Source organism: Solenopsis invicta, chromosome 9, assembly GCF_016802725.1.
Source record: "Solenopsis invicta isolate M01_SB chromosome 9, UNIL_Sinv_3.0, whole genome shotgun sequence".
NCBI classification, from domain to species: domain Eukaryota; kingdom Metazoa; phylum Arthropoda; class Insecta; order Hymenoptera; family Formicidae; genus Solenopsis; species Solenopsis invicta.
Genome location: NC_052672.1, coordinates 13,678,131 through 13,691,482, shown reverse-complemented (window position 1 = coordinate 13,691,482; position 13,352 = coordinate 13,678,131). Strand labels below are relative to the sequence as shown.

At 43.4% G+C, this 13,352-nt stretch overlaps 1 protein-coding gene and 1 long non-coding RNA gene across 6 annotated transcripts in view; one reads left to right on the top strand and one right to left on the bottom strand.

Moving 5' to 3' along the window:
• The window catches only part of LOC120358650, a 423,202-nt gene that overhangs the window by 116,592 nt on the left and 293,258 nt on the right, over nt 1-13,352 (bottom strand). The window lies entirely within an intron of this gene.
• LOC105193437 (discoidin domain-containing receptor 2) overlaps nt 1-13,352 on the top strand; it is a 167,809-nt gene that overhangs the window by 129,307 nt on the left and 25,150 nt on the right. For all 4 annotated transcript variants that reach the window (XM_011157872.3, XM_026135910.2, XM_039453533.1 and 1 more), the window contains one exon: nt 7,369-7,496. In XM_011157872.3, the coding sequence (XP_011156174.1) occupies nt 7,388-7,496 (109 nt within the window). In that variant the 5' untranslated portion in view covers nt 7,369-7,387. The remainder of the gene's footprint in view (nt 1-7,368; nt 7,497-13,352) is intronic.

Here is a 13,352-nt window from a genome sequence, read left to right as displayed (position 1 = left end):
TTCGCTCTATCTCGTTCGGTTATCTCTCGCGTGAGGGATCGAGCCTCTCGTACCTTTCGAGTTATTCCTTCATGAGATGGAGAAAAAAACCGGAGCGTTTCGACGAGCGAGTGAAGGAAGAGAAACGACGCGGACGACGCGCGCGGAGGCCTCTCTGCTATTTGTGCAACGTGGCGATGGCGGGAGGAGATGGAGAATGGCGTGGCGGGAACCCGGTGCCACGACAGTGGCAGTGCATTTCACTTGTTCGAGGCATAAACTGGGACGGTAGACGTGCCGGTATGAAAATTTCAATCGGCTGGAGCGAAGTGTCGGCGTAGCGCACGAGTGTCGAGGGGGCGGCGTCGGTGGAAGGTGGAAGGTGGATGGTAGTGGCGGAGAGAGGCTCAGGTGGAGGCACACAGGTGGAGACGGCGAGGCGAAGGGAGATGGAACGCGACGCGAGAAGGAGGATGAGGAGGGTAAAGTGGTTCTGGACCGTGTGGGTATATCGTCGTCTCTCTTCCAGTTTCTCGCCGGTTGATTCGCCGTACGGCAGTTCTTCGCCATCTTCCTCCCACTTGCCAGCGTACGAGGCCCTAGCCCGCGGCGAACTGCATAATTCATGGCCCTGCTACACACCGACCGCCGCCGCCGCCGTCGCCGCCGCCACCGCCGCGCCGCCCCGAAGGACCCTCTTCCAGAGGGCCAACCACCCTCCTTGCGCCACCACCTTCCACGCTTCAGCCTTCTTGCCAGGGTCAGCTTTAGTCGCGTGCATTGTATACGTCACCACGTATGCGGCTGCTTGTCTGCTAACTCTATGCATGTGGAAGAACTTCTGTGTCTTCTGTGTGTACGCGTGTATGCGCAACGCAGATAAAGTTGGCCCTGCGACGAAGGTATACGCGCGCGTTCCTAACCCCGTGCACCACGCGCAGAATGTAGGCGAATATTTTGGCTGAGTTATGAGCGACCACCCCCCGTTGAGGTAGCGCGCGGACTTAACGAGAAGAACGCCACAGGCGCTTTGACCGGTCTCGATCGCGTCGGGATACCTCCTCTGACAGAGAACAAGATTCGAAGATTGGAATAATGGATTTTTACGAGGCCACTGTCAGTTCGAACAAGTTTACGCGCGCCATTGCTCCTTTGTATACTTTTGTAACTTTGAGGCCCGCGCTCTTTTTTTATTTTGATATCTTTGAAAGTTGTGCTGTCGCACGCAACGGACTACCCGCGGCAATAAAGCATCACCTTTAATAGAAGATGTTGTTAATGTAATTATGGATTTTTTTAATTAGAGTTAAAGATTATTAATCATCGTTCTAGTGTTTATGATTCGTGAATTTTCTTTTCTAATTAACGTTCGGCTTGAATAAAATATGTATCACTTGATACCGGTTGGGATTATGGCGGAATGAAATATTAGGGTATAAATTTCAAATGCTTAATGCCACGTGAAATATATATCTCAGTGATGCGCGAACTCTACATTTAGATAGAATGATATATTTCAAAGAAATGCTCATAAATAACTTGTTTTTAAGTTGCGCGAAACGTCCCAAATAAATATTTGCTTCGAAGAAAAGAAATTATATATTTTTGTGCGGATAGTAATTATAATAATTTTAATGATTTTAACCAACGATAGTCTCTCTCTCTTTCAAAATAATCTTTTTCTTAAATATGATTAACATGTTCATATTTCTTCTTTTAACTAAAAATTTTGTTTCCAAATTTTTGCTGGGGGAGGGGAGCGTTAAGATATTCCCGATTTCTCCTTACATCTTTTTTGAATTCGTCTCTCATTAAATGCTGACAGCATGAAATGGAGTCTTTTAATTTCTCTTGTTTTTATTAAATGAAGACATACATGTTGTACATTGTTTTTAACGATGCCTTCAACTAATGATGATTGGTACAATATAAATAGTCCTGAAACGATCCTGAACATAACTGAACAGATAACGCGGTTATGTCGTCGTTAAAGTTCATTGTATTAGCTGCCGAAGGGGTCCTCGCGCGCAGAGTGCGACTCGTTCAGTTTGCGCGACTACGCCAATCGGAAGACAAAGTGTCCACCCGAAGCTACGAGACTGCACGAAATTAATACGGAACCGGCTTTAATCTACGGACGCGCATTGCGGTTCGAAGCGCAGAAAAGGCGGTGGAACGAGATGCAGATATCCCGAGGCAGGCACGGCCAGCGGCCGCAAGTCGTTTTCTCGTCCTACCGGAGAAGCGTACCGGTTTCTTGCGCTGAATAAATGGGAGATGCTCTGCCATCTTGGGTTCCCATCGCTCGCGAAGATAAACATCAGTAGCAGCAACAGCAGCCACAGCACCAACAGCACACGGTAGCCAGAGGGACCCTCGTAATTAGCCGGGCTTGCGTGTCTTTTCTTTTTTTCGCGTTAGAAACGCCGCTTCGAAGACCGCGATGCTCGATGGTGTCTGTATATGAGCGTATGATCGTCCGCGAGTCGATCAAAGCTCTTTGAAGACCGCCGGATGACCGAACGATTTCATCGAAATTGCCATGCGAATTTCAGACGGAAATACGCGAGCGAAAGAAGATGGATCACTGCTAACTTCTGCGCTTCGAGTGGAAAATATTGAAGTGTCAAAGAGCCGAGACTTATTACCGTAACTTTGTGAATTAATAAGATTTCGGTAACAAGTTGCGTATCGGTAGCAGGGTAAAGTTCATCAAAAGATGGGCTCCTTGATATATTCAACAAGAGGCTCCGTCAAGTAAAGTCGTGGTCAAAGTAAAAAAAAAAAAATACATCAGTAGTAGTGAAAGTCGATTTAATATAAAAGTATGATATATCAGAACATTTTAATCTTACAATTAGTTGTATCTAATTTGGATTTTTAATCAAAAGAGTTCTAATGTAATAAATATCAATCACATTAAAATTTGAGAAAATAATGAATTAAATAATTTGTGCCTGCGTGTTAAAAACCAACGGCATATTTTGATTTTCTTATAATATTATAATCGTTACAAAATAATAGAGAGCTATTCTCGAAAGTTTGTCATCATTTTAAAAATATTTCTTTATTTTCGTGTTATTTTATTAAAACGATGGTATAAAATAAATACCGGCCTCGCAATTTCTCTCTCGACGACTGCGTCCTAAGAAGAGGGCCTACAAAAATAAGTCGCGGCGCGTCCCGGCAATTACGCGAGGACGACTTCGCCGAGTTTTAATTTGCGCGAGCTCTCAAGACCGTCGCGTATTCGTGTACGCGGTACTTTCCACGAATTCGCGCGCAAATTTATGCGTCCAAACGATGGAAACAGCGCTCAAAAGAGCACCATGCTTGCCTCTCCTACATCCACCGTAAATCTCGTCAACTAAGAATTGCGAGTTTCCTCGAGAAAGACAGGAAAGGCACTTTGAACGCAAATTTCTCGCCTGGCCAGAGGAATTTCTGCAAAAGGCAATTTTATCGCTTGGAAATCCATGAGCCCAAAACGCACATTTATGAATCTGTTAAACATTTGTTGAAATTATATTTATTAGGCAAAACGTTTCATTAGAGTTTAAAAATTTATGCGTGTCGCGTCGTTGTTAAATGAACAAATATTTTTTTCATTCTCTCGTAAATGATGTTAAACAATATTTAACGTATATCTCTCAAAGACGTTGTCCCTCTTGCTATCTTACAAGTGGAAATCCTTGTACACGTGTATGCAGAATTTTTACCTTCCAAGTTTTTCAAGCTTCTTTTTTTTATTTCTGCATCGTCGAAAACTTTTCGACGAGAAAATGACGCGTTTTCCGCCACGGCTAAAGCCGTTCGCGAGCGGCGGAGTCGAGCTTGGATGCGAATTTTTCGCCCGAATTCAAGAGTTCGTCGACGAACGGCGTTTAACGATCCGGAAACGTTGTAAGTGTGGAGATTAAAGTGTATTCGTACACGTAGCTGCGAACCTGTGCGGCAGCACTTTCCTTCCTTCTCCCATTCTCCCATTCACACCACCTTCGGAATGACACGTTGGGAACGGAGCCAAGCCGACTCTAGAACATGCTATAGGAATACTCCCAAATGGGAATACTTCTTCTCTGGCTTTTAATTTAAGTTTGAATATCAAGGAAAATAATTATCTAGCTGAATAACGTGAAACATGTGTAGACAGCTTGTTAAATATTGTTTCAAATATATATGAACTTTTAATACGCACGTTGAAATGAACGTGACTCACAAATTACGTAAGAATAAGTAAAGACGATCTAAAAATGCGTGGCGAGTTAACTGTTGCTACAGATATGTTCTCAGTTTTTATAAATGATCACTGTACAGCTTGTTATTACAAACGCGACATTACGAAAGATTATGTTCTTAAGACTCTCCCACGATGCAATATTATTTATATGACATCAGAGTGGCATGAAATATGAAATAATATGCAGTAAATTATTTGCTGTGCACGGCTTTATTTTTAGCTTTCCTTTAAAAATAACGATAATTTTGCAATGCGAAAATCTATAAAATATGCGGCAAACTGAGACATCTGTCCGATATGTCAAAAATCTATCACGGCCGTTTTGACAGCTGAGAAATGCACATTATTTCAAGAATTATTTCACACTTCCACGTGACGTATCGGACAGACGTCTAAGTTTGTCGCATATTTTACATTTTATTTTTTCGCATGGGACAAAAAAATTTCGTCCCTCAATGTTTTTCTTTCTTAATAAAACTTGAAATTTTCGCTGTTTATCGATAATAGTAACATAATAATAAAATATTTTTATTATAGATCTTTATAATGAAATTTATCAACAACTATCAGAGAAATAATCATACAATAAATTTAGACCAAAAATGACGTGAACAAAAACAGAAATTCCTCATAAAAATTATAAATCTGACATCACAAATATGAAATTAATTTTCAAGATATATCTATTGAACCGAATCTCACAAAACTGCTCTTAGTTTCTTAATGGAATTATTATATAAATACGGGCTGTTATAGAATACTGAGATTAGAAAAATCCGCTGTTACAAGCTTATGCTTTGTACGTGTATCGAACGTAATCGAAGCGGCATGATTGATTCGCTGATTCGCTGAACAAATTCATGTGTATTCACTCGTAAAATACGCCCGTGAGCCCGTGCAGGCGGATGTAGCTTTATCTGGGCCCCATCATTCACGTTAATTCCACTTAAGCACCGATGCACCTGGCTCGCGAGCTCAACGCGACGAGCGCACGATACACTCGGCAAAAATGAAGAGACGAATGCCATGCAAATCGAGCATTCGAAGTGCGCACAAGGGCACCTTATGCAGCGGCACACAGTGGAACCGAGTGGCCGAACGCGGCTGCGTGGCAGCTCGAGCGAATGAAAGATGGCAGTGTGCGTATTGTAGAAAGCTGGAACAAACGGCCCACTAAATTCGCATGTTTTCTTCGTTCCGGTGGGCGAAGGCTCACGCGGTTTACTCGGCCGTTGCTGGCGCCGATGTCGAATGTTTTCGTTGGACTAAATAATCGACCAAAAACAGTTGAAAGAGGATTTAATCTGAGAGAAAGAAGGCACAAAAAAATTCTATCCCGTCTGCACGAGGATGAAAAACGCCGCCACGCTCTTCCTCCTCGGAATGATGATTATCCAAAAAAACAAATGGAGTGAGATAAATGAGAGCGTATTAATAAATGCACAACACTTCTTGCCCCAGGCAGATGCGCATATCAATTCAGAAATGTGGACATAATCGAGACTCCGTAATTACGAGGAAATGATTAACTCTTTCTACTTAAAGCACATGCCTGCGAGGCATAAGGAGCTCGACGTTATCCCGCAAGTAAACTCGTGCGAAACGCGGAGATCGATAGTGCAATCAACTCACGCGAGCGGCTTATTTTTTACATAATTTTTATCTCTAATAGATTACATTTGGCATACGTAATGCAAGAAAGGACTTTTAAAAATGCTGCGTGCGAGCCGACGCGGTCGCTGTTGGGAACGTATCTCGCGACGGCGCGAGGTATGAATGCCGCATTAGAGCGCGCGTGTGTTTATCCACGGGCCCTAATGATTAATTGTACGTCACGATTGATCTAATCATCGGCTAAGAAACGAATGCCGTGTCTCGGACACAATCGGCGCGCCGAGACGGTTAAAGGTTGACTGCACTCTATGACCTTAATTACTACGTCGGCTAATCGATGGCGCGCATTGTGATCGTACTATGCTTGACACGGGTACCAGCATATGCAACCGTTTCACTTGAATGGCATCTTAATTACCGGTTGGATAATCCGATTCAGCCACTTACGGACGTATCGATAGTCTTCGTATCAATCGAGTATTCAGACGGAAAAGATATCATCTCGATTATTCTTTGGAAGTGACTCAAAGAGAGAAAGCGTTTAAACAACGTTTCTCTTTTGCTTTCGAATCTACGAGACTCCTTTGAAGTTGAAGCTTTGTCTCAGAAGCCGTCAATTTAAAATCAGATGTATTTAAAGTAATATGTTTGTTATTCGATTACAGAGGTGTTGTTGGCTCGCAGTCGAAAACCCATGATAAACTCCTGAAATTCGCGATCGTAGCGCGATATAAAATGCCAGTCGTCGCGTTTATCGCCATAGATATTTTCGTCGTGAAATAACGAGTCGCAGGAAGGGTTCTCTAAGCTCGACAGATAAGGATCGGGGAACGGACGGCGGTAGTCGTGGAACCCCATAACCTCCCCCCTCTCCCTCCCCCCCATTAATTAGCCAAAAAGTGAGGTCTCTCGTACGGTCCCCCTTGCTTTTCTTTCCTGCGCTACGCGCCACAACGGCACCACCGTTGAATAAAGTACGGGTCCCCGCGTTCCCCTGCCCTCCCTCTCTCCTCGCGAAACTCCCTGGTATCCTCCGACTATCCGGTACGTACGAGTTCTCGCCCCCTCACATACGAGAGAAGAACCAGCCAAAGATCCCCACGGCGTTCTTCGTAGTTCTTTCTCCGGCTCGCAGCATCCTCAGTGGACCTCTCTCTTTCCGTCTTCTTCTCTCGCGCCGAACGGCCGATCCTAATCTCGATAATGACGCGTAATGGCTGCTGGCGTGAATGTAGCTCTTTGTCCGTGGCTCCTGTACCGGTCGTATATCTGTCCGGTACGAGAACCGCGCCATTTCACCCCGGCGAAAAGCACGAGGAAGCCGAAACGGTCTTTCCAGACTCTTTTTCTACGTCCACGTCGCGTCTCCCTGTCGGTCCACTCGCCCTTGTTCCCTTCCAACTCTCTCCCGCGCTAATCTCTACGCCTGGCAAGACGCCTTCTCGAGAATCACGTTTAATCACTCTGTTCTGCGCAATGCCAGAACTACGTTTTGTACATGTGTATGATTTTCTTTTGCAACTTTATTTTTGCAGGAGCGGTTATGAGAGTTCGATGACCACGAGCCCGCGGACCATCGACGCTACCATGGACTACCTGCAGACGTGCCTCATCTTTTACCTGCTGATCCTCTGCTTCTGCGGCGGACGTTCCATAGACATATGTGAGTAGACATGTTAATCCGCTCCAATTCGACATAAATTCAAATAGAATCTATACATATATATTTCATTGACGTTGCTGATCGAGTCAACGATTAAATTAATTATGGACATAATAGTCGTCATTTCAAATAGCAAATAAATATTAATCGATCAAACATTGAATTAGTGACAACATATTTATGTGATATTTATCGATCGATAGTGGAAAGTCGACTCTCTTTTTGGTCGGGAAGAATCAGGAAATCATGGCGAGATCACGATTGAAATACGTGTTTACGTCCGAGACTGTAATTTTACCCCAAGGTGGATGCCTCTCCTACTCGCGATTTCACTCGATAAAAACAGAGAAGCATCTCGGTGCCCTCCCTCGTACCGCATTGCCCTTTGCCTTACATTAAACCTCGGGCTCGGTTTCTACTCGGCTTGGTTTCCATCCCATTGACTCCGGCGGCCCAAGCCACCCTCGTGTCAGGTAAACAGGGCGAGAAACTTGCAAAGTATCTGCCAAGAGTTCCGAAGTCAGCTCCGGGAAAGGCTTTTAGGTACTCGTTCGTGAAATCGAGCTCGAAACTTACGTATACGGGACGTATTTCGCACCCGAAGAATTTCTAGAGCAGGATCGAAAGATGGATCATGATGGGTCTCTCGATTCGGTTGCACTGCACAACTACCATTCTTTTTCCTGGATGAGTAAGTAGATGCGAATTATATCGGAGGGTATACAGTTCTCAAAATATTTGAAAGTTTGCGTTACAAGAACGAAACTACATCATTATTTTGATATCACGTGGTTTTAATCATTTGCAAAATTAATCTCGTAAAAGGTAATGAAATATTCATTTACTGCGCAATGAATATTGAGCGAGAGTTGCGAACAAAAGTTGCAACGCACTCGACGAGTCCTTGACAACTTTATCAATGATAGCACTATATAAAGTCTGTAAGTGCACGGTAATCGGCTTATACTTTAACGCTAAATATATCCAGACAATGGCTGTTACAGAAACATACTAAATCAGGAAAGTCGCTGTTAACTCTTCTAACTCTTGGAACCTATGCGGCGTACTATTTGACCTCAAAGCCGATACTTGGGCTACCTTTGATCCTGCTTATACTTATACTTGAGCATGCCGATGTAATCCCGGAAAACAACTATATACCACAAACTTCGCTAATTAAATTCTACCTGGTTATCAAAGCAGCTCAACATAATACTTTGAAATAACAAACGGAACAGCGGCGATTAAAGCAACCTTGTGCAGCGAGGAAAAAGTGCAATTAAACATAATTTTGATAGCACAACATTGACATAGTTAAAAATAGCAACTTATCAATTATTATTAATTGTCAAATTGTAATGAATAAAACGAATTAAAATCGAACTATATCGTTACAGCACAAGTGCATATCGAGCTCGTTTTTATTCGCGCGTAAAAGACGCAGGACACGGCGCATTTCGAATTCACCCGAGCATACTTGGAATCCAATAGGATCGCGCTTCGAATAGCGGTCACCAAAAGGTCCATAGAAGCGTCCGGGCGTAGGTGGCTCTCAGCGTGCTCTGCATAAGAGGAGCACTGAGCGAGCGCCGAAATATAAATAGCGCCGTACGAAAGTTGGAAGGAGACCAAAGGGGAGACGATTGCCCCCCGCGGTGACTGAACTTGTACATTGAACCGCGTCGGTAAATTCGCGGTTGTGTTAAGCGAGCCGGTCAGCTGTGGCCGATCGGGGAGAGCCGAAAGGGGTCCTGAAGCAGTTGAAGCGCGCATAAATTGCAATGTTAATGTTGCCGGCGATACATAAACATGTTGCACGTCGGTTGGATTGCGGTGCCTGCGCGTACTGCACAACACCCTCTAGGTGCTTGCCCGCGTGCGTGCATGCATGCGTTCGTGCGTGCGTGCTTGCTTGCGTACGAGGGCGCGTTCGATTTTGTGTATACCGAGGGCTGCTGGCAAACCGTGTGCACGTATAGACGCGTGCCTAGACGAGAGTAGTCGTCGCCGTTTGCGTGTGTATCAACGCGCCCGCGCGTTTCACGTCGGTGTCGCGTAATTACGGGGTAAACGCGAAAGTGTACGTGCACGAGCGGACGAGTGTGCTGCGGAGAGTCGGAGTGATAGGATAGGCAATTGTACAGATGCGTCATCCGGGAGGGATGTATCTGACGTAGCGAGATTTAACGCGAGCGACACATGTGGCGAACGATCGCCTTTTTTTTTGCATTCCGCGCGAGACTCATTGTTAAACAGCGACTACGATGACGTTCAACAGAATGTATAGATAGTACGCCGATATGACTCAGCCCCGGAATAAATTATGAATGTACACGCGAACGCATTAATTTTAATAGTTGTAAATTAATACGTGTATACGTAACGAAATGAGCATGCATATAGTATAACGGTAACACGCGCCCGTGTATGTTTGTCGCATTGAGAACACATTGAAAACAGGCGCTAGAAATGTGTTCGGGGAGGAAAACCGTCACGCAACAGAGCCCTCCCGCGTTATGACATTGTCATCCCTCTGTTACCCTCTCGGTCCTCAGCTCGCCTTTCCAATTATCTGCGGATCCATTAGGCCCTAGCGTGATGGTGACGAAATTATTGCTGGAGTCTTCAACGTATTAACATAACAATGCGGCAATTAACACGTTATTGCCCTTCGTCCACGCTCTAACGCCAACCCATGCGACGGTACAAAGTAATAGGATATTGTTAATCGGAAAAAGTGATTTTTTTTTAATTAAACTAATATGAAAATCTCTCTGTTTTAAACTTCTATAAAAATAGAAATTGTGATAATAAATACAAACAATAAAACGCGTTCTAAAAGAATGTTATATGTAAATTGAACAAACTCAATACGTGTACGTATCACGCGTAATCGTATTTTTTTAATGAATCAAGAGTATAATTTGCATCTAGTCACAATCTTCAAATCAAATCTGATCATAAATGTAGGGGAGTAATGCTAAATGCGTATCAGTCACCTAAATCATATCTCATTAATATTTATATTTTTACTTATTATAAACACATATAACATTCAAATGTATGAAATAAATAAACAATGAGTAATATAGACAAAAATTTAACAGGCTACATCTTGTTGTTTTAAAAAATGTGATTTATTGTAGAATATTTTATTGCATATTCATGTACACTTTTTCAGTTATTATGAAGCTTAAACCAATATTTTTATAAAATCCATCCAGTTTCTTAAATAGCACTACCACAAATTTTATTGTAATAAATAATATTAGTAGACCTGATAAGCGATGATAATAAAATTAATAATTGATATGAATAAAAATATGTCAATTGCTAAAATAAAATCAAGTCAGTTTTACTTCGACGTCCTTATCTTCTCATTATTGTAATTTATAAATTATTAAATATTTTTTTAAAGAAATTATCAATAAAATAAAAATTAATAGTTCCTCATATTTTTACAAATTAGTATCAAATAGGAAATAAAAGATAATTTAAGAATGCGATACGCATTCAGCAACACTCCCCTACTTTATTTGTTGCAAACATTATAATTGAAACGATCATGCATCTTGTACATACGGATTAACGGATTATTTGTACAGTCACGTATGCAAGCTCACAAATATACTCTCATGGTCGTATTCCCTTCGCGGATACAGTTATCAAAACATACCCCGGTTATCATTACAACTTGTCACTCCTTTGTACGCTCAGTGCAGCCGTTAATACTGGCTGACAGCTTCTGCGGGTCTTGTTTGAAAGACGCGATTATTCGTACGACAAAGGCACCGCCGACACTTTCTGCACGTGTATGTCGTATGTCTCTCGGATATAAAATCCCCACGACGTAAACATTCCCAAGCTGGTATTCCGACATCTGTTCCTTACCCTCCCGCCGATCTCCAGGTTCGGCTTGATCACGCGCCAGAACCGACAGTTTACGCCAGCCCGCGTACACGAACTTCAGATCTCTTTGGCCCTAACGACTCCAGATAAATCGTCTCGAGTGCAATCGACTTAACCCCGCGTCTCAGCAAAGACGCAGCCTTTGAGTACATCGGTGAACGAGGATGAATCGGGAGAATCAAGTGGGATTGACACGTTGAAAGGGCGTCAGCTCGGGAGACGCCGAGCGAAATAATCCTCCGGCTTTCCGAGTTTTCTCGATCGCGGATCGCTATTTTTATATATATCCTTGGACTATCGAGATCGTCGCCTCGCGGGATATAGGCAAGTGAAAGCGATCATCGTCGTTCTTCATCGCGACGCGATAAACCCTTTCGCATCTCGTCGCGATCGGCCTGAGCGACGACGACGTCCCGGTGGCATCGCGAAATGTATCGAGCAACGAAGACGAATCCAGGGAGAATCCGAGGGATGTCTCTCGCTTGACGCGCTGAAAGGACGTCAACTGTCAGACGTCGACTAGCGACGTCGAGTGTAATAATCCCCGACTTTCGGGTTCGAAGGGCGTACGTCAATCCGCCGCGCGGATCTGTATTTTCATAAGGCCAACCCACGAAAGCAAACACCGCGTGCCCGCCTGTACGAGTACGAAGGGTTCGTGCCCTAAAACCCTTCGCACACTGACATCAACTGGAACGAAAGAATTAGATGACGACCGAAAGAAAGTTCTTCATTCGAGGAAGGACTTATACTCTTATAACTGACACACTTTCTTTCGATCTGTATAAAAGAGTATTAACTCTTAAGGTACATCATTGGGTATTTCGATTTCCATCTAATGATTTCTTGAAATTTCAAAAATAACTAAATTATACATTTTTTTACGTATCGTCCATTTATTTTAGCAACTTAAAAGTTTGTCGAATTTTTAAAGATTTATTTTATTTGAACAGAGATACTATCATAGATCTCTCAATTCCCACCATTTTAAATAAATGAAAAAGTCTTGTCTTAATACTACTATAAGTCTCTCGGAAGAGAGACTTATAGTAGTATTAAGACAATACTTTTTTTTCCGTGGCATCTTAAAAATTGAGAATTCTCAAGGAAATTGCACGCAGAGATTTTCAGTATAAAAAAATAAAAAAATTACGTTGTGAATAATATCTGTATAAGTTTTCCGCGATTTTATCGTCTTTTCTAAAGATGAAGAGTTATTAGAGTATAATGGATATGACGTTCCTTACGAAGCAACAATATACAGCGTCTGCTTCGTGTCGTATTTATTAACATCAGACACGTCAGAGAATAAAACTGGTTAGTTTTGATAAATCCAGGCCACGAAGGCACGAACTCTGTACAAAGGGGTTGCACTCTCGACCCTCTACGGCCTAAGTAACGCACGCAACTCGAGACGGTGATTTCCAGTCCACGCCTAGGGGGCTTCAAGGGTGAAACGGTTGCGGCGCGATAGAGAAGGATGCAGTCGTGGTGAAAGAGGATAGAAAGAACGATAGAGGAGTAGGACCTTGGAGAAGTAGGAGGGACGAAAGGGCCGGTGTAAAAGTAGTACTTCCGTTCTGCCAGCCGTCGCGGCGCCAGGAGGACGGGCATGCGCGTCGGCGCAAGTTACCTTCCACCTAGAACGAATGTTTGTTTTCTCTGAAAGAGGCGAAAATGGCTCCCCAAGTCTGACAATACTCGAGGAAACCGCGCCTCGGCTTTCACGGCCCTAAAGGGTGTAGCGCGTTACCTGGGGGGGGGGGGGGCAAGCACGAAACTTCTTTCGAGGTCGACGCTCTTACAAACATTCATTCTAATTTCACCGATGTCCGGAAAACGGGCGCGGCATTACAGTCGGAAGGGGGAAACCTTGCGGCAGGTGTCCACCTGCTAATTCCGTTGAGCAAACATAACGAACCGAATCCCGTCGCAGTGAGCCGTGAG